The following is a 21,035-nucleotide window of genomic DNA, read 5'->3' on the forward strand; positions in this document are numbered from 1 at the left end:
TTTTTAAAAAAGCATACAACTTAGGACCAAGAATTGTTCTGTTACCTTAAAAGCAATTTTAAGGTTTTTTTTTTATTATTTTTCTTATTAAGAAAAACAGATTTTAAATAAGAAATCATTTCCAATCTTTCAAAAAAAAAAAAAAAAAAAAAAAAACACACACTTTCCAGAAAAAAAAGACTGGGAATGTAGGGAAGAAGTTACGGAACGTTTCACAGGAATTGTTTCATAAAAATTGTACAGCAATAGATTTGGTTCATAAGATACATGAGAGAACACAGGAACAACAACAAATTCAGCACAATGGCAACATTACTGATTCATATTGGTTGTTGTACCCTAGAGCAGATAAACTAAAAGAAACCACGTGAACACTTATTTCTGTTGTTTTCTCAAAACCTATTCATGACTTGGCAGTTGTGGTTACTTTGCATAAATCTGAAACATTTTCACAGGAGAAACTTGAATTACAAAGAATAAGAGTCTAGAAACGCACAAGAAATGGGAGGCTCAAGAGAAGATCTTTGCTGCTTAAATTTATATCATTAAAAAGTCACTAGGATCAGAAATTGGCTAATTTAGGCATCCAACATCCATGCATTGTGTATTACTTCAAAATGCACATCCTTCTCTCAAAAACTAGCACTACTAATAAATGCTTACAAAGAGGACCAAAACTATCTGATTTATAGAATTACAGACAGATTTGGTGCAAAATATCTAGCTTGATTTTGAATCGGGACACCAATGAATATTAATTTTTGAAAGTCTAAATCAGAAATGTGACACTTCCTTGAAAAGACTCAACAACATCAGTGAAGATCAGTCATTGCAAGAAGGAGATGAACAGTTCTACAGATCCCAAAAAATACAGAACGAAATTAAAGAGACTGATTTTTCACAGACAAATTGCGTCACAAAGAAAATAAAACTCCATTTATATTTATTAAAAAATGAAACGTCTTCACAATAAAAACCACTGCAAGCTATTCAGGGTGAAACTACAGCATCCAGGTGCAAAATTTGGGATTAGCTTGCACATTTCCTACATTTCCATAGAGGTCACAAACAAGTGCTAGGTCAAATTTAATCTAATTGAGATTTTCAAGAGAAGCAAAAGCCAGCAGTAAGTATTGGTAAAAAAATGCATACGCAAGCAATTATATTAAATTAATGTATGCAGATATAGCTATGTTATTGTCTTACAAACAACTGCACCTGCACAAAGGAAGGACTGCAGTGCAACTAGAAGAGCTGAGATGAAAACTTTGTCCAGTTTACTTTCATTTATGGAAGTGCTTAGAACAGTTTTAAGTCTGTACAATTAAAGGGCATTCTAGTCTTTGGGAGATGGGTATAGTTCATACTTCTTGTTACAAAACATTCGAGAACAAAGGAAAGATCTGCAAGTAGGATACGGGGAAGCATTTAAGCAGAATGAAGAGTACTTCAACAATGAGTCACATTAGTAAATTCCAGGTAAGGATTGGAACTAGTAAGTGAATACTGTCTCAACTGTTCTACTCGCTATGCTTACACATGCAACTAAAACACAGACACAAAGACCAAAAGCTCAGTGACAAACTGAAATAAATCCTCCTAACACTTTTTTTTTTTTTTTTTTAAGTTCATGTTCCACAACGGCAAGAAAAAAGGGTTTTATTGTCTTAGATTAGATTTGACTGAATTTAATATAAGGATTATTTTCCAATTTTTCTACACTTACAAGATAATTCTACAAATAGCTGAATTTCCACTTGCTTTTGCTTTTCAAAACTTTTAAAGATTTTAAAGGATGCAAATTCCTTTGATATTGTTATGGTAGGAGGCCAGAAATTTGACATTAGACATGCGCCAAAAATTAACTTTTCAGAAGCTATTCCAGACCATCTGGAGAAGATGCATTTCAAGTACAAAATAATTAATACCACCTTCACTAAAACACTAAACATACAGTAGTCTGGCCTTTCCTTCATGTAATTAAAAGCTTAGAAAGTATCAGACTACTCAGAAGAGATTATGAATCACTCACAACAAAACTACTCTATTAAGTTTAGATTTTAAGCTTTTTCCCTTCACGTACAGCGATGCCATCCTCCTCAGAATTGGAGCTTTAAGTGTACTTTAACTGCAGCCCAAGAGCCCACTTTCAGGAAGAACTAAAATGAAACTCCTGACCTTATCCAAAGTGGGACTGTATCCAAATCAAGCAATGCCTTCATGGTTCTTAACATGGGCCGAAAGTACAGGTGGAAGCAATAAGTAACTTCAACAGACAAAAAATCCTTCTTGTCTCATGCATTGTCACAAATGATTTATAGATTGGAAATAACATCTGTACCTGAATTCAACAATAGATAAAAATTGGGTGAATGAAGAAGGTATGTCCAACCACTTGTACTACCATTACCTTTAAGATTGTACACGACACTGTTTCTGCCAGAAACATGATTTTCAAAGTATGTTTCACATACACAGGGTTATCGTATTGCCACAATATGTTGTGATCCATAAACTCATCGTAAAATGTCAATGGAGAGCTCGCAGAAATCCACTAAAGCAGCACGTAACTTGACAGTACCTCAACAGTAACAAGTTTTCTGTGTAAAAGTGAGGCAGTCCTCCACCTCCATCCTTGGCACATACAGCTTTTAAATTGCAAAGTTGTTCAAAATGTTTGACCGCATTTCTGAAAGAAGCTGTCTAGCTTTATAGTTACAAAATAAAAAAAATCTCATTTTTATTTATTGTGACCATATTGTTAATTGACCTAAAAATCACAGCAACCACGAACTCTGGAAACAATTAATAGCCTCAAAAATAACTCAGTAAGGATATTTAGTATTTTAAATATTTAATAGAGTATCGTGAATATAATGCAGACCTCAGCAAAATAAGATTTTGTTTTTAAAAAATTGCAATGGTCTTTTAAAATTGCTTTCTGATGTTTAAGTTCTTTTACTCTGATCTAGGAAATCTAAAAAACACCAGAAGTCCAGCAGCTATTTAAAGTTCAAATGCTGCTTGAAGATTTCTATTTAGATGTGCCATAGTAAGTAGTCAGCATCAGTGCTACAGTTTCCTCACAGTACTGAATACTTCACCAATACATATAATAGAGAGGGATTAAAAGCCCCATAATAAGAGAACCATAAACACTATTAAGAATGCCTAATACTATAAATGACAGCACCCACCCCAATTCTGTTTCTGACTTCAAAGACAGAATATTAAGCAGCAAACTCCGCAGGTTTCCGCCATCTATAAATAATCTAATAGGATCTCCGAAGACCATTATAAAAGAGGTCACGTAATCTATGAAACATTTCAACTTTGAACAAACCCCCTCTTCTTTTCGTCCCCAAACAATAACAAAATGGTTTCTTAAAGAGTTATCCACAGAACAGAAGGAGTGAACACCAATAAATTTCAGTGAGAACAACATATAAATTCTTTTGGTGTGTCTGCAGTGTTCAGTAACATGGGAAAAGGAGAAAAAGACAAACTCTGCCTTGGTTTTCAGTCATCTTCTGGGCTGCATAGTCTTTTTGTTACCTGAGCACATAAACTATACCTTACTTCTCACATTTAGTTAATTTCAGATGTTAACTACTGAGTGCCTACATTTCCTTGTTTGGAAGGAAGTTGTGAGAAAGAGTTTCTCTCTTAACTGGACCTCTCTCTTGTTCCTTTGGAACATTTGAAAACGCACAGGCTAGTTTGCTCTTACACACTTTGACTGTAGCCCTACCCTCCTAATGAAGAGGGTCACACGCTCAGAGCGTTGCTACCAAAAAAATGAAAAAGACAAAAACCATTACCACAGAGGCTAGCTCCTTAAATTCTTTTGTTTGCACCATTTTCATTTGCCTACTTTTTTCTTCTGCTCTATCAAACACGTTACTTCTTTTTACTCTGAATTCCAGCAATAGCCTGTCCTTTCATGATATCTTCTTTTTCAGTTACCAAGATTGGTCTTTACACAGTGGCAGCATTGATTGAGCAATTGGAAAAAAAGAAAAAAAAAAAAAAAAATCACCTGTACAATTTCTCTTGTGTTTTTATACACATGCTGGGGAAAAAAAATCCCAGAAATTTCCACTGAGCTACCAGCATTCTCCTTTGTCACAAAAACAACACCACAACATAAAATTCCCAAAGAAGTGGTTGAGCTGATCAGCTTCTCCCCTCTGTCACCCTTTGCTCAACTGTTATCTCTTTTCTTACAGCAGAAAACATCCACAAAAACAGGTGATATTCTGCAATCTGTTTACACAGCACCCAGCAAATCAAACAGTGCTCTGCCCTTAATTCTTTTGGGGCCAACAATACAAGTGTTTCAACAGTCAAATCTAATGAGAAGATAAAAGTCTTTTAAAACCACTCTTTTTTCCCGCTGGTCATCCCAAACTTAGGAATCAGGCACTTTTCACGTGGTAGTTCTCACACCTGTTACCTTTTTCTTGGCTGACTCCTTGGTTGCAGGGCACAGCTCCATTCATTCCGTTACAATTTGGGATCCAAACAGATTTTGCTGCCCTCCTGTGGCCAGAAACGTCTACAAGTCACACACGCAGCTCAAACAGCACATATTTTTGTCTTGAAAGACAAATTTGCACAGATCAGTGCTAGGCTTTAACGAAAGTAAGAGTCAAAAAAGATGCTGCAGAGGTAAAAATGATCTCCTGATATGTTCACTTGAAAGGACTGTTTAAGGCTTTATAGCAGAAATACATCAGTCATGCTCACTTAACAGCTAGACTGATAAACTTCAAATTCAGCTGTCCCTCAGCTACCATGTGTAGCAAACAATGTAAACGAGCTATAAAAACACTGCAAAGAAAGGAGAGAAAAAAGTAACTTTAAACTCTTTTGTCAGTTACGCTTCATAGCTAGGCTAATCTATAAAGTCTGAATCCTAATACTCTCATGTATAGCAAGGGAACACAGGAAGGACACAAGCTGTACAGTGGTTTCACAGTAATACAGATGTAGTGGGGATTTAAGTCTAAGGAGAAAACTTACAGAACAATCTTTGAGAAAAAAACAGTGAAGACATTCTACAGCATGGAACACCAGGACAGCTGAAATACCTCATTTAAAGACAATGCTGATACTACAAGAGACCAGTTTAAGACTTAGAGCAATTCTAGAAAATACTAATTATGAAGGCTAATGTATCAGCAATTTATCCAATAGCTCATTCAGAGCATTTGAAGATAGAGAAAAGGATCAATTCTCCCTCATCCTAGATCTTTGTCACTACTATAAGTAGGCTAATGCATATGGATTTTATTACTACAAAATTTGATTAAAATATTTGGAAAGTTAATTTCAAAAAGGAAAATATGATCTCCAAAGAAGTAATGGCAATCTGTACTTATGTTGAATTTTTACTTATGCAGAAACAGACAGAATTTCTTTATTTGTACACCAGCATTTTAAATATCCAAAGTTGTTTTTTGTTTGTTCATATTCCAAAGTGGGCCGATACTACAAAAGCATTCCGAAAGTCAGGAACACAGAGATTTAGCACAGGACAAGATGAAAAATGAACGTGCTGCAAGTCTTAACGCTATGTGCTCTGTAAGAAAGCTCATATGTATCAGTACAAAGAGCAAAACTCCTCAAACTGACAATTAGTTATTACTCAGAATGGCAGAAAGGTCTATTTCAAAGTGGTAGAACCAAGCAAGAGGGGAAAAAAAAGAGGAACATGAACAACAACTATCACCACCACATTGTTCTGTCCCATTATCTGTTTACACTTTTGCTGAAATTCTGATATAAGGTTGAGGTACGTATGAGGAAGGTTGTTTTTGTTTGTTTGTTTGTTTTAATAATTATTTATCCAGCTGCCATGAGGACCTCCTGCGTACCAACAGTGCATGAACGGTCTCTATTTATGCAGTTCTCAAAGTCCTTTAGATTGGATGGCATATATGGAATCATTTGTTACAAAATGGAAACACTATGAACAGGACTCAAAAAAACCCCAAACCATCAAACAGTTAATGCAAGCATTTTCCAGACAAAGAGGAGGAAGCGGTGTGCCACCATTGTCTTATTCAAGCATAGCGTTACTGTGCACACAGCATAACTCCCAAGTACACCTTATTGACCATTAAAAACAGTGAATTTCTATATATATTCTCAAAAAGCATCCCCTGTAGATGATTTTGAGACATGTTTAGAGGAGAATGTCTTTCGGGATCACATTAATCCTAGATTTTTATCTGTAAGGCCCTCTCCAGCTTAAGCCATTCTATAATCCTGTGATATTGCCATGGACAAGTTAAATGGTTTGGTAGCACAGGTAACTTGCAGATTCCAGTTACATACAAAGATACTGATTTTTAGATTTAAAAAATAATAGTTTAATTCAAACTCCCATCAAAACTGGACTCAGGTCAACTATGCAATGCTACATCCTAGAGCAGTCAAAAAGTGTTCAAAAAAGCCACAAGAAATCTAAAGTATTGAAAGAACACTGTTTTGAAGTTAACCCACGTAAAAGAAGAAAACTGCAGTAATAAGCTTCCTTTTCATACACTTACAACCTCAAACGTTGCTCATATTCAAGCCAACATCTCTGTTATTGGAAGTCTTTCATTTCTCAACTATTTGTTAAGAGTATGAGGCAACATGGCTCCACTACCATCTCAGGTTTTCCAAATCTTGAATTGCAAAATGCAGTGTAATCATAAATGTAGTTTAAGCTTTTAAACAAGTGCAGCTGATCTATAGCTATAAGGAGAGGTTAATGAGAATCAGCTTCAGCTGAGCTTCACTTGGATTGTTACCCATGTGGCTTGCAGGCAAAGAACTGTCTGATATGGAAAATCAGATGAAGAAGGACGAGTTCCTGCTTCAGGATGCTTGAGATCCTGAAATAGACTACAAAAGTATTAAAAAAATACACATCTTCAAAGTCTTTCAAAAAAGTTCTGACATGCTAGGAAGGGAAATAGAAAAACTTTAAAGTGTTCCTTTTAACTCCTTTTGTTTTATAGAATAAATGACTGCCTGGACCTCATTTTAGCAACACTGAGGTGTTTAACATTTAAAATAAAACACAATTTGCATCTCTGGATTAGCAAGAACTTTAGTAAAATATCAGACTCCTTATGAAAGTTTTGACTTTTAAGCAACACATATTCACATCTCAGAAGGCATCTCCCAAAACTAGAATAGTCTAAAGTTAATACCAATATAAAAGGTGGAACAAAACAAAATAACCATGCTATCTTCACAAAATAATCCAAGAAATTTGCATATATTGAATCAATCTTGCTAACAATTTCAAATCAAACAGCTGCGAATATAAATAAAGCATTTATTTTACAAGTTAATGGTAGCAAGTTCTGTTAGCAATTACAAGGAATTTTAATATAGACCCAGCGTCAAAAACTGAAATTGGTTAAAAGATAATTACATCATTTAATCCTGTTTTCCTTCAATTAAAAATCAGCTGTCATTAAAACATCAGTGTTTTTTAATCAAAGTTAAATTAGAGAACAATTATGGAGTCATTTAGCATGAGCATAAAAGCCAAAAAACCAACATTTTGCCCAGAATACATGGAATTCAGTAGGAAGCTACCTTCTGCAATGGTTGATAGATCAAATGGAGTACGTCATCATAGATCATTGAAGTTTCCCCTTTCTTTTCATTAACACTACTTTTGTGTATTATGAAGTCCAAAACATTTTTGAATTTTTTATACTGAGTTACAAAGTCTCTGCACCTCACTGATGGAAAGGCCACAGCAAATTGCAGTGTCTTTATATCAGTTCTGGAAAAAAAACCTAACACCAATCACCCAGGACTGTTGTCAGGTATACCACTAACACTGCTATATCAAATACCAACAGGTATACATGATCATACTGTCTTTCTAGCCTCAAAATGTACAAACTGATGGATCTCAAGAGTCTTACTGAACTGAAGAAACAGAGTACAAAACCGTTTTTCTGGGGAGAGCTTGGGAGTTTGAGAAAACATTTTACAAAGCAACATTCTAGCAAATAGGTAAATTAATTTTACAGACAGGACGACACATACTTGCCTATTTAGTCTTCAAAGACCAAAGGTTTTATCTCAAGTGTAGGCATAAAAATAGCTGACACCTTAACTCCCAAGTTATGCACACTGAAAATTAAGACCAGAGATAACACTGAACAATTATATGGGTCAAGCCTGAAAAACTAGCATCACAAGGAAAATTGTTTTGATGATGCGAATTTACTATTAGACAAAGCAACTGCAGCTCCTAAGTCAGGCTATTTTTGTATCACTGATGGGGGAAAGAAGGGAGAAGGAGGAAGAAGCATACTGCGTCTCACAGAAAGAAAATAAATTCATCAGCATATTTTCCTTCCTAAAACTTCCTAAAAGTCTAATGCAAATTTCATATTAAATGTCCCATAAAATTTGAGAACACTCTATTCTACTTTAATTACAGAGAGAGTATGCAGAGTAGCAAGTTACCAACACAGTACTCAGTATTTGCAAAGCACTCACACTGAACAGTAAATATCTGGAGAGTCCTTGAGAGCTGATCTCAAAGGACAAACCAACTGCTTGGAAAAAAAAAAAAAACCAACAACAACATAAATGGCATCTCCAAGATCAATGGCTGTCCAGCTATAAAAAACATTCTGACATCCAAATCCCAGTAAATTTTTATTTAGCAGATTTATTATTGGCAATGAAGGAAATCACTCTTGTCTTTGTGAGATATATCTTAACAATTCCAGTGCAAAAAAGTGTCAGCCAAGTATCTGTAATTCATTTTTCTTTCTTCCAGAAAAAGATTTGCATTACAGTAACCCTGAGTCGTGTTGGACAGTTGGTTTAAAAAACAAAACAAAACCTAGTGAGCAATAATTAGTACCATAAAGAAAATGCAAGCAATTGCTCTGTGGAACCATTATGGAATGTAAAGATTTTATTTCTAAAAGGAAGTTTGTCTCACTACCTTAGGGTTTTATTTATGCTTTTGAGGAGGATGTGACTTTGTCAAACAACTCTTCTGCAGACATGCATCAAATCTGGGGTTTGTCAGTGAACTATATAACAACAGCAGAAATTTCCATCTGTCTGTATTCAGAATTCATTAAAAGTTGGTTTAAAAAGATTTTATTCAAATGTTCTGTCTTCATCTGGTCATAAATATTCTGATGTCAATTCTCAAATCAACATGCCAGAGTAAACATGCTCAGTTTCTTAACATTCTCAAATGGTTTGAGATAACTGGTTATCAGAAATTACATTCAAACCACTTCATTTATGTTTTTGCTACAGAAGAACAAAATCCTGACCCCTTAAAAAAAAAAAAAAAATAGGACTAACATTTTCTTCTACACTATCAGACAAAGAAAAGTAGCACTGGAAGAGCAGTTTCCTTCTCTTGTCACTATTTTTTCTGTGATTCAGAAAAGCTTCTATTTCTTATATGGACATTCTGTACTCTATATGTACATAAATAACCAAGTTTGGCACTTACACTAAGATTTATATTCATACAACTATTGAAATATACCTGTTCCTAAAAGCAGACCTCTCAAAGAAAGAGCACTGGATCAGATTCTTAGGTGACATAAATTATTTGTGTAAAAAAGACAACAAAGGCAATCTTCAATATACAATTTGCATGTTTTTCACAAGTTCTGTTTTGTTTTTTGTGGGTTTTTTCCCCTCACAAAAAATAAACCACATTCACAGTGTGTTATCAATTATTTTGTGCCTTACATATCAAAGTAACATATGTCTTCTCAATAACCATTTCAGAGACAGTCTGAATATTGGGCGCTGGCCTCCTCAAATTCAGTCTCGTTTTACAAACTGAGTAAAGCATTCTAAAACTCTGTTTATCTCCTTAAAAGTCTGAACATTTGAATGCAAATTTGGGAAACACTTTTATAAGAAAAGACAGCATTACTACGAGCCTACCGACTGCAGTTTGATACATGCTATGCTCATACTCTGAGCATCTTCACGCCCTGGAAAGAATAGTGTAGATTTGTTCACAGACAACCACCACCTTTTTAAGTGAACACCATCACAAGTACACTGCCAGTCTAGCTTTGTTTCAGAACGTAGTATCACAAATAAATAAATATATTTTTTAAAATATTTCTTACTTATTTGAACCCACAAGAGAAGAAAGGAGACATGAATGAGGGTCAGTTACACTATGTGGAAGACAAAGTGCTGAGAGGTTTTGGCTCCTTTATTTAATAGATGATATCAACATATTTCTGACCTCATTACAGATCTGAGAAATAAGCTTAGGAAAAGAAAAAGCCAATTAAAAAGTACTGACCAAGCTTTTGGAGTTAATTAAAACAGACATCAGCATTTACAATATATTTTAAAACATAAAAATTTTGTTTTAAATTTCTTCCTGAAGTAAAAGTCTGTAAGAACTAAAATATCCATCCAATATCATGATGTTATTATCTGAAGTAACAATTCACAATAAATAATCCCTATAAAAATACTAAATGAAGTTAATCTTTTTTTCTAAATGATTACATCATAAATGCAATCATTGGTAAACAGCTGTGACAGCGAGGTGGTCTAATTAGCCTTACAGACAGGCTGAACAATTTGAGAATTTCCACATACTTCTGACAAGAAGTACAATATTTAATCTCAGAGCACAGAAATCACATCACCTACGACATTAAAGTACAATGTGCCAGCTAATCGAGTTAACTGTAAATAAAAGCCAAGGTGAGTTTTAAGTGAAACTTTCACTATTTTGTCTTCCATAAGTATTAGTAAGAATTGTATTTACCAACTGCAGCAGTAATCTGTTTGAAAGCTTCGATTACCCAAACCTGGTTTAAAACTCTGTCAGATTCTGTCAGTGACTATTTTCTCAGCACATCATGTAGGACTTACTAATAAAACACAGATAACTAAATTAATGAAACAACAACTAGGCTTTACTAGCAGAAGAATTAGGCAATAAACCACAGTCCCACATAGAACAACAGAGGTAACCACATACATGTATCCAACCGAAAAAAGAAATCAATTATATCAGGAAATTTCTTTTTGCCCTGTGTGACATTACAGGCCCCAGACTAAAAGTACAACCATCTGGAGTTCCCCTAAGTCAGTGAATGGCATCAGCATAATTGCTGTCAGGATGGGAGGTGTGATTTGAGGGGTGAAGTCTCCCTCTCCTGGCACCCTTGTTGAGCCAGCAAATATTCACTCCCCAGAATTGGGCTGCAGACTCTTTCAGACATTGATATCATCACTAACTGTATCAGAAAACAAGGAAAAAAAAGAGGGAGAGCATATACACACAAGAATCAGGGGTTGTTTTAACTCCAGCCAATCAAACCAAGTCTAAGAGATCAGTTAAAAAATAAAGTTTCCAAATGCACACATTGTTTTGCACATCGTGCATCTTTCTTGGTTTCTTTTCCTAAATGGAAGAAAAGAGGTACGTTAACAGAAGTAGTAACTAAAATTTATAGCCAAAAATCTGAGCACTGGATGGAAGCAAAAACGAGCATTCATTATTGAATGCAGTCACTGGCATGTCAAGAAAATAACCCTCCCAAAGGTTTTCATCAGACTATGAAGCTGTTTTAACATAAAAGGTACATCCAAAATAACCGCGCGAAGTCTAAAGAAGCATGGCTTAGTATGGACAGATGCTCGCAGTACACGAGAGTTGTCAGGACTTCGTAAACAACACACAGATCCAAAATAGAGGAAATGAACTTCAAATTTTATTTTTACAGCCTCCACGTTGTAGGCAAGAATATGTTTGTATTCACAGATGTCTGAAGTGTGCATGTGTGGTACGAAAGGTATTTGATATTCACAACACCAGTGAAAACAATGAATATTGTGGTAATGCACTTTTTTCTCTGCAGAACTCTGTAGTCACTCGGTAGCAGAATGCTCTGCAATCCAAGAGAGAAAACAATCACTGCAGAGCAGGGGAACCTGCCACAAAAGGGAATACTGCTATGTAGCTTCCAAACTTTGCTAATGCAGTGCATTTCCATAAAAGTAAAATCTGCTGCTACTGCTCTGCAAGACACAGTTTATACATGGACACGTGTGCTGATTACAGGAACATCACACGGTCAAAGATTACTACCTTAAGTATGAAGAAATGCTCAGGAAACTCAGAAACAGTAGAGAAAAAGTACAAAAACAAGGTCAAGCTTTTATTCAGTTTGGTCATTGACCGTTGATGACTTGAGGGAAGTCATCTCACCACATCTTATAAACAGCCTGAAATTTAAAACAGATTTAAAACTGCTTGCCTGTTTAACACAGCTTTGAAATTCATTCATGAAAAGTGACATCTTTTCCTATGATACAGTCAAGTAGCATTGCTAACAAATGCACTAAGAATACATTAAAAACCCTTACCTTCTCCAGGATTGACTGCTGCTGGCAGGCTGGGCCAGTCTATGGTCCAGTCAGGGCATGGATGAGGAGAAAACTTTGCTTCAATACCCCTCTCCTATGTGAAACAGAAAAAAAGGGGCCCAGTCTTTTACCCACTGAGACTGGTAGTAGAATTCCCACCAGATTTAAGAGTATCAGATCACACTACATAGCTTTCAGCCCAAATGAGACTTACAGGGAGATGACTCCTGTTTATAGAATTCAAACTATGTACTTTCGTCATTTTCACAAGAAAGTACCCTCCATTCTTTTTAGAAGAGGATGGTAACCTCTATGCAATAAAGTAAAATAAAATACAGAAAACTATAGAACACAACAAAGAGTTTTCTTTAACAAAATTCATTTGCGTCTCAGACGTTCAAAGATCTATGGAAGTAACAACAAAAAGCAACAGAAAAACAGAATGCTAAAGCTAAACATACAATATCACTTGTTTTTTTTTTTTTTTTATATACATACCTTTAGAAAAGGAATATAAATATCACAAATAAAACAGAAGGCTACTTTGGTTGCTAAGAATTATTTACAGGGCTTCCAGAGTACACTTACTCAATCCCTGAGCAACCAAATATTGTTAACTAAACAAAAAGACTAAAAACCCTTTTAAGTCAATGCATATCAGATAGAAGACAGACAAAATACATTAAATCATTTAAGGCTATAAAAGACTTTGCTTCTATGATTCTAATAAATTTCACCTGTTGCAAAATAAGTATAATTAAGATAAATTAAGATAACTAAGACAGCTGATTGAAAACCTTAAATTACCATTAATTTAGTCATAGTTGGCCTTGGACCACCTATAAATTGACTGTTTTCATGCTCTTCTTCACAGTTATCAGGAACTGGAAAGAAGTCTCCTAGGTGATCCTCTGGAGCAGGTATCAACTCTGGAAGCTGGAGAAGCTGCATGTTGCATTTATCAGCTGCTCTCTTCACTCCAGGGACTTGCTGAACTCTTCGATACCAGCTGGAGATCAGAGGTAACTTTACCAGATCTTTGCCTTGCTTTTTGCTGCAATCCTAGGAAAACAAAATGGAAAGGTAACTTGCTATTGTAAACCTCTTTCCACAAGCAATGTGGAGAAGACAACCTGTGGGCAATGAATATAACTCCATGTTAAATCTCAAAATGTTTGCTTACTGCAAAAATCTGACTAGTTAGGAGCTCTGCTTGCAGGTGGAAATGCCATTAAATGCTATCTGCAATTTCCATGTGATGAAAATATTTATGTGAACAACTTTAATCACAACTTCAGTCAGTGCCACAAAAACATAAATAATACTGTTCATTATTTATCATTTCCTAACATGAGAATAATTCATTTTAATTAATGAATTATAAGACCTAGTAATTAGCAATGCATGCTGGACTTAAAGCAAAGAAAGAAAATAAAAACTGAAATCTTGAATGCAAAACAAACAAAATCCTAAATGTGAGTATTATGTATATGCACAAAAAATACATACATACTCAAATCATATTTTTATAGGGAGGCCATCTAGGTTTTTTAAAAGCGATGCTTCTGATGAACAAAAGTAACTCCTGCCTGTGTTCCAATAAGTTATAAAAGGTTATATGAAGGCCCTTACCTTACTGTATTTTCAATTGTTTTAAAGTTCTCATAGTTCTCTACAGTGCAGCGGAAATGTGCCGTGAAACTGAAAATATTCTCTATGTACCTACTGCCAGGAGCTGCCTTTACCAAGTTTGTGTGCTATATGCAAGTCAACAACTTCTGAAAGCTCAGTATTTAAAAATTACAAAGCAAAAAAAAAAAATTCATATTAAAAAAGCAATATGATGATATCTTACAAATGCAGAAATAGACCTGGAATAAAATGTATTTAATTTTTGCTATTTAACAACTCCACTCCAAGACCTTATGCAATGTAATGTTTTCCAGGGAAATTCTTCTTATGCTGTAACAAACAAAGGACCTTCCACAAGCTGCGGAAAACTGTTTAGCAGCAAAAATACTATGAATGACAAAACTAGAGATTACTGAGGTTTGAGGGGCTGGAGCACAAGCCAAAGAAGCTGGCTCCCTAGATGTAGCCCATCCCTTCTGAGCTTGGTCACAGTGATCAGACCTTGCTTGGAGGAGAACACAAAGTTTATTAAAAAATGACCTAACAAAACCACCACAATACTGCACAAACAAATAAAAAGTTTGCTGATATGAAGGTATGCTGCTGTCTACACATCCATCTTTTATCTACTCGTGCAAAGAAACTGGCTTACTTCAAGTGAGGGCTTGGTAATAAAAACATCCATTTGAGACAGAATAAAACAGGGTTCTCTACACAGGAATGTTTTGTCCCCAGTGAAGGAATCATTTCTAGAACCAGAGGAAAACAAGAGCAGAGACTAAGAGTATTAACATACTATGCAGAGCAAATCAGAAATCCTCCTACACTGTATTTTAGAGGGAAATACTTGTAAATAACAACAACAAAAAAAAACCTCAAGAAACTATATGCCAGTCACATAAATAATTTTTTAAAAAACAATACTCAAGTAGCTCTTCAGCTCTGATACAGCATGGAAACTCCAGTGTTTACGTCTCTGAAAAGCCACTACAGTCTCTAAACCTTTCTTCTCATCTTCTCCCTAAAGAGCATTCTATGTCAAGACAAAGTGACAAAGTAACAAAGTTTCAAGCCTTAGATGGATAGAATTTCAGTTCAGAACCATACTGATACAGTAATAGAACAACAAAATACCAAATAACACGTTTTGTCTAATGCTCTCCCAGTGCACTGTATCCAAAACTGAAATAGGTTCATATTTACCTACTTTTGTTTTATGCACATTGTAATGTACTACAAGCATCCGTTTTAAATATTCTCATGCAGGAATTCTCTGGCCAAAGTATTTCAGTATTTTATGTGAGTAGTCAAGAATGTTTACTAAGTACTATTTGAAATGAGTGTTGTTGATCCCACCAAGCCCTGCCTTTTATTGTACAAAAATAAAAACAAAGGCAAGTTGTCTGTTTTGGGTTATGCTCACATTGCAAATGCTGCAACATATTTTAAATGAACACATTTCACGATTTTCCAGCTCTTACAAAAGCCCATCTACACTGCTTAATGTTTGCAGAATTTGATGTCTTACCAGGAACTGATGGATGCATGGTAAAAGCACAATATCTGCCAAGGTAAAATAAAGCCCCTCTGCAAAAACGTGGTCTAAAGGTGGAAGGTCAGATGTTTTTGTTCTCCTGATGAGAGGGGCTTCTCTGTTGACTGCACGTGACACCTCCTGGACATGTAGCTTAGAGAAAGCTACACTCAGTTCCAAACTTGGAAGTGGATGTTCATGCACCTCCACTGTTTTCCCTTCTTCTGTTGCTTCTTTCTCAAGCAGAGACACTGCAGCCTTAGCACCTGCCTTCTGTTGTTGAAGCTTTTGCCTTCGAATTTTGTCATCGTTATGCACTCGGACAGGCTCTGCAAGTTTTCTTTCGAGCTGTAAAATGTCAGCAGGAATAGCCTGACTGTGCTCAGGAGATGCCGTCAAAAATCCTTCAACAGCCAGAGGTATGCTGATCTCACAGAGTCTGGTCCACTGGCTAACCTGTCAAATAAATTTATCTAATAAATACAATAAGAAACAAAATCCAAGCTACCTTTTTGTCTACTTTAAACAAGGAAACTTCAGCCAAAGTTAGCAACTTTGGCTTCAAATACATCCTTTGATAATTTTAGGAGCCCAAATACTCTGTATTACTTTTGTGATAGCAGAGTTAAGAAGCAAAATGTTTTATTTATATATATATTATATATATATATATATATAAATATATATATATATATATATATATATAACAAGGATGAAATGTTATCCAATACAGTACGTTTTTACTTCCCTTTCTTGGCATAAGATGAGGCTGGCTGTGTAACTCATGAGAAGTGTGAGTACAGAAATGCTTTAGATTAGTTCTCTTATTTTTTTTCTTAGCATGCAACATTAAGAAACTTTAGTGTAACCAAGCAATAACTTTAAACAATTTTTTTCATGTTATTCTTCTTCTCTATTATTTAGGCTGCGATATCAAATCAACTGCAGTCTTGTACCATGTCTTCCCCAAGAATGCTACTGAATTCACAGATACAGTCAGCACAGCATGCCAGTTCTGTACATTAAACTCAATATTCAAAAACCTTTTTATTTATTTTTAAATAACAGTTGTCAAAATCTTTAGTTTGCTTTTTTGCTTTAGTTTGCTTTTTCTAGCTTTTCCCAAACATTGTGCATTTAAATCCAATTTCCCTTATTCTCTGAGGAAACACTCAGTATTGACAAAGGTGCACAGTGCAGAAGCTATAATTACCATCGTTCTGAATTAGTTAATAAAAATACATTACATTAGTTTACCAAGAAACATCTTCCAGGGATAATTTCATTTCTTTGGACGACCATTTACAGTGCCCAAATTGTTCCAGTAAAGCTTCATTTGGTCTTCAGTTAAGGACCTCCGCTACACAGGAATTCATTTTTACTGGTTTCCTGGCAGACCAAGTTACTTTTTATACCTTTAAGTAGCTAACTATCAGAGCATATATTTCAAGTTCTGAATAATCTAAAGGCAAGTAAATAATTATCTATATGGATTGATTGAAGATAAGCTTATATACGTGCAATTTCCTTCATAAATCAGTATCAGAAAGGGGATGAAGACAGGAAATATTCAGCTGTGATATGATCTGAAATACGGTTATTCATAAGGTGTGAAGTAAGCATAAGAAGGCAAATATAGCAGTGACCATTGTGAACAGGTTTCCATTTGTAGGGCTGTGACAAAGGTCACATCCTGGACAAAACTCTGGAAAGTGCTTTACTAGTTCAAATTCTTAAATGCCTAATATTAATATTGATAATAACATGTAAGTACATTCAAAAATTCTATCTCAAACTTTGCAAGGCTACAACTTGATTCCTGTATTCTCCACAAAGCTAGCAGTGTCCCTCACTTATTTCTCATCAGATTTCACGTTCTTCAGATAAAATTCATCATGTGCAAAGTATGTAGGATTAGTTCTTAGTGACGTGCTCGAAGATCTTGTGGCAACAGCCACAATTGATGTCTTCACACACAAACATCCTGCCTTCAGATATTTGATTTCCTCAGTTAAAGAAAGTGGCATTCTGTGAAAAATTATCATTATATTAGGTATTTTTTAATTCACGTAAAACTGAAACAGACACAGTACTAACCCACTGACACTATATTGCCAAAATGAAGCAAATATCTGAACCAGTGTTTGAACTGTTTTTGTGCTGCCGAAGCTATACCCTCAAAAAGAACAATTTTTCCCTTATAATAAAATACAGACATTTCTCCATACAGTAAATATCAATATTAAGAGTTTACAACAGGGCATTCCATTCTTATTTAAAACCCTGTTAATGTAACTAAGAGAAAGAGATGCACTCACTTCTGCACAGGCTTTTAAGCAGGTCTTCTTAAAGCCTAGGAGTTCCAAAACATTCTTTTTGGATGGATCTGCCTCGAATGTTTTCTGTATTATATGTCTTAAGACAACAGAAAGCCCAGCTCGACAGAACTTGCCGTCTTTCGTGACAACAGCAGGAAAACAGCAGCTCTGCACGACCATAGGAAGCTGACATTTGGGGATTAAATGGACCTCAAGATCTCCAAGGAGGTTTTTTGTCACAAACTGATCATTTGCATTTTCATTAGTCGGCACTAAGAAAATTCTGAATGATTTGCAGTCACAGTAGGATAGCAAGAAGAGTGAAATAGACGTATGAAGAGGAAAGATACTATCTTGACACTGATGAGAAAAACCCAAATACAAATGTTCTTCAGGGACGCTATCTTTCATCTTCCTCCTGAGCTGAAGTTCCTGAAATAGAAATTAGAACACAACAGTCATAAAAGAATACAGAATTGAGAACAAAACAGAGGGTTTGAAACAGCGGTTGTACCATTATCTGCTAAAACTGATTGTAAAATAAGATACTATTAAAGACATCCTGCCTGAGCAAGTAGAATGCGGCACTTAGAGAGGAAAATGTTTCACATATAGCCTGCCGCCTCACATACACATCATTGACAAGGAATTGATTTCTGACACTAAGTAAAAATATGAAAATCAAAAAAGATTTTATTTTAAACTTTGAAGGTTTAGACATTTTATAACAAAGCTCATTTTCAAATCACCCATAATCATACATTTATCATGCAATATTATAAAACCATGTTCCTGAGCACATAAAACAGTTTTATCATACATTTGCCTCTCTGTTAAAGCACATACACACACAGAGTCACTGTTTTAAAGTGAAATACAAGAGTGATGTAGCTGAAATTAATGTCATTATATTAAAAGTTTAAATTATTTTTCCTTATACTTTGTTGAAAGTCTGTTTTTTTTATTAAGCCATTTCATACTAGTGTAATATAAAACAATAATGCAATAGCTTTTCTGTGCCACCACCACATAACATTCTCTGTTAACTTAAAAATCACAATTCGTACTGAAAAGCATAGAGCACTAGATGGCACTCTTAAAACAATCATGTAGAACAAAGCTTCATTATAATACGAAGAAGAACTCTGAACGCTGCTCAGATATGCAGTATGCTTATTTATATATAGTTTATATGCGTGTACGTAGAGCACAAGTGACACTGGGACAAAATCTTCCAAATAACTATCTAATAATGTCTCTATACAGTTACAGGGACATGATAGCAATACGCAGCAAAAAGTTCTCACATTTCATATGTGGAGATATACATCAAATGTATTATTTTATATCATCTGTCACTGGGACAGAGCAATTGCTCAAAGACAGGCAGTGGAAAAATAAAATCAAGCCCACCTGGCATTAAATAAGAATCAAAATGACTGTTATACAGAAATGTTTTTCAACTGTTTTTTTACATGGCTGTCTCAAAACAAGAGTACCTAACCATAAAAATCCTCTTGCTTTTCTTTAATTAACACAGCTTCCACTCAAAGAATAATAAAATACACAAAAGTACGTAAAATACTTTCCTAAAGGCTATTTCGCTTGGATAAACATAGAAATGAAGATGGATACAATACCGTAACTACAACTGTGGAGAAAACAGTTTAGTGAAAGTAATTGAGGAGAAGATGAGAGAAGAGTTAGTCTTATCTGTTTCATCCATATATACAACCGCTTAATCTCAAATCCTTTCCTACAGAACTTCTAGAAAGATGCAGAGGTACAACTGATCAGCCTACTGATTAAAGATGTTCCGCTTTAAAAACTGGTGGATGAATGGGTTAACAGTGTCAGTGTGAATCTTACTCCAATCCACTGAACAAAATGACTTCTTCCCAGTAGCGATGAGTAATAGATAGCAACTGTCAGTCTGTCCCAGGGACAGCAACTGATTGGAAATAATGACTTGTTGGTTATTGGTCTGCTCTGTACTCAACCCTGTATATGCCACAGCTGGCACCATCCTATTAATCCATCTGTCTCCTCAGAGTTCAAAATTTAGCTTGAAATTTGGCCAAATTCAACCATTCTTATCCTCAGCTACAAAACTGTTGCATCCAGAAGCCACACAAAGCACGTATGCCAACACTGCTGAATCTCCCTGAAGCAGGATAAATGCATACTCCAGTCTCTTGACAGCCTTGTGACAATGTCAGAGAAGGGGAATATGCATGTAGCCCACTTACCTTAATCCATAATGTTATATACTTGTATTGAGACTGTCTCCTTTATAGTCACTAAGGAACTTGCATCTAAATTCCAAACAGACACTTTAAACTGAACATCTTTTTTTTTTAAAGCTTTACCCATGGATGTTATGTGGGTTAAGATTTACTTGTCACTTTGTTCAGATTTGCTCTTCTCTCTACTTCTAACGCTCACATTTAACTCTTCACTGCATTTTGCCCACTTGAAAGTAGTGGCTTTTGAACATTACAGTGCTGAAGCACTGAGTATTGTACTTATCTAGGGAGGGAGAGTACTCCCTCTCAAAACAAGATAGGAATGTATAATGATTATGCACAGCTTGCACTGACTCAAACTCTTCTAAGTCTGCACCTGGAAGAGGTGTGAAGATGAGAAATAAGGAAGCAACAGCAATAAGTGCTACCTTTGGCAACTTTCTGTTCTGTTTCAGCACGAGGTTTCCTGAAATAGATGGAAACAGCATGTAAAGTGAGCCTCACCGATCTAATGAATACTTTGTTCTGATTCTATCATCATCACAGTCAAATCCTACCTATTCACCAACTTAAAAGTACAGAAGAGCCACAGACATTTCATTCATACTATTAAACAGAGAGCATCACTCAAATTATTTTGTCATACTACTGTGTTTCTTTTTCTAACTTAGAAGACGAGCTGTCTCCAGAAAGAAATGCCAGGATTTTTTTTCCTGTGTAGTCTGCAGTGTACCATGGGCATTTTATCACTTACTCTATTCCCAAACTTGCAGCTGGACTCACAAACATTATATCAGCCTGATTTTTTTTCCGTCCACTTTTCCAGATCTGTCCTAAGTATAAACGACAATAGCCACCCTCTTCCACCATCTGTCTGTTCCCTAAAGCCCTAAC

General features: G+C 35.4%; 1 protein-coding gene and 1 long non-coding RNA gene across 7 annotated transcripts in view; one reads left to right on the plus strand and one right to left on the minus strand.

Moving 5' to 3' along the window:
- LOC125692629 (uncharacterized) overlaps nt 1-13,392 on the plus strand; it is a 63,474-nt gene extending 50,082 nt beyond the window's left edge. Inside the window, exon 3 of the long non-coding RNA XR_007376788.1 lies at nt 13,286-13,392. This is a non-coding gene — a long non-coding RNA (uncharacterized LOC125692629). The remainder of the gene's footprint in view (nt 1-13,285) is intronic.
- GSTCD (glutathione S-transferase C-terminal domain containing) overlaps nt 1-21,035 on the minus strand; it is a 66,623-nt gene that overhangs the window by 43,778 nt on the left and 1,810 nt on the right. For 5 of the 6 annotated variants that reach the window (XM_048943360.1, XM_048943359.1, XM_048943361.1 and 2 more), the window contains 5 exons: nt 20,570-20,607; nt 17,896-18,327; nt 15,572-16,033; nt 13,219-13,473; nt 12,412-12,505 (listed from right to left, as the gene is read on the minus strand). In XM_048943360.1, the coding sequence (XP_048799317.1) occupies nt 12,412-12,505; nt 13,219-13,473; nt 15,572-16,033; nt 17,896-18,306 (1,222 nt within the window). In that variant the 5' untranslated portion in view covers nt 18,307-18,327; nt 20,570-20,607. Of the gene's footprint in view, nt 1-12,411; nt 12,506-13,218; nt 13,474-15,571; nt 16,034-17,895; nt 18,328-20,569; nt 20,608-21,035 lie in introns of those variants that run through there. The other variant, XM_048943356.1, reaches the window with a different exon arrangement.

Source organism: Lagopus muta, chromosome 4, assembly GCF_023343835.1.
Source record: "Lagopus muta isolate bLagMut1 chromosome 4, bLagMut1 primary, whole genome shotgun sequence".
NCBI lineage: Eukaryota > Metazoa > Chordata > Aves > Galliformes > Phasianidae > Lagopus > Lagopus muta.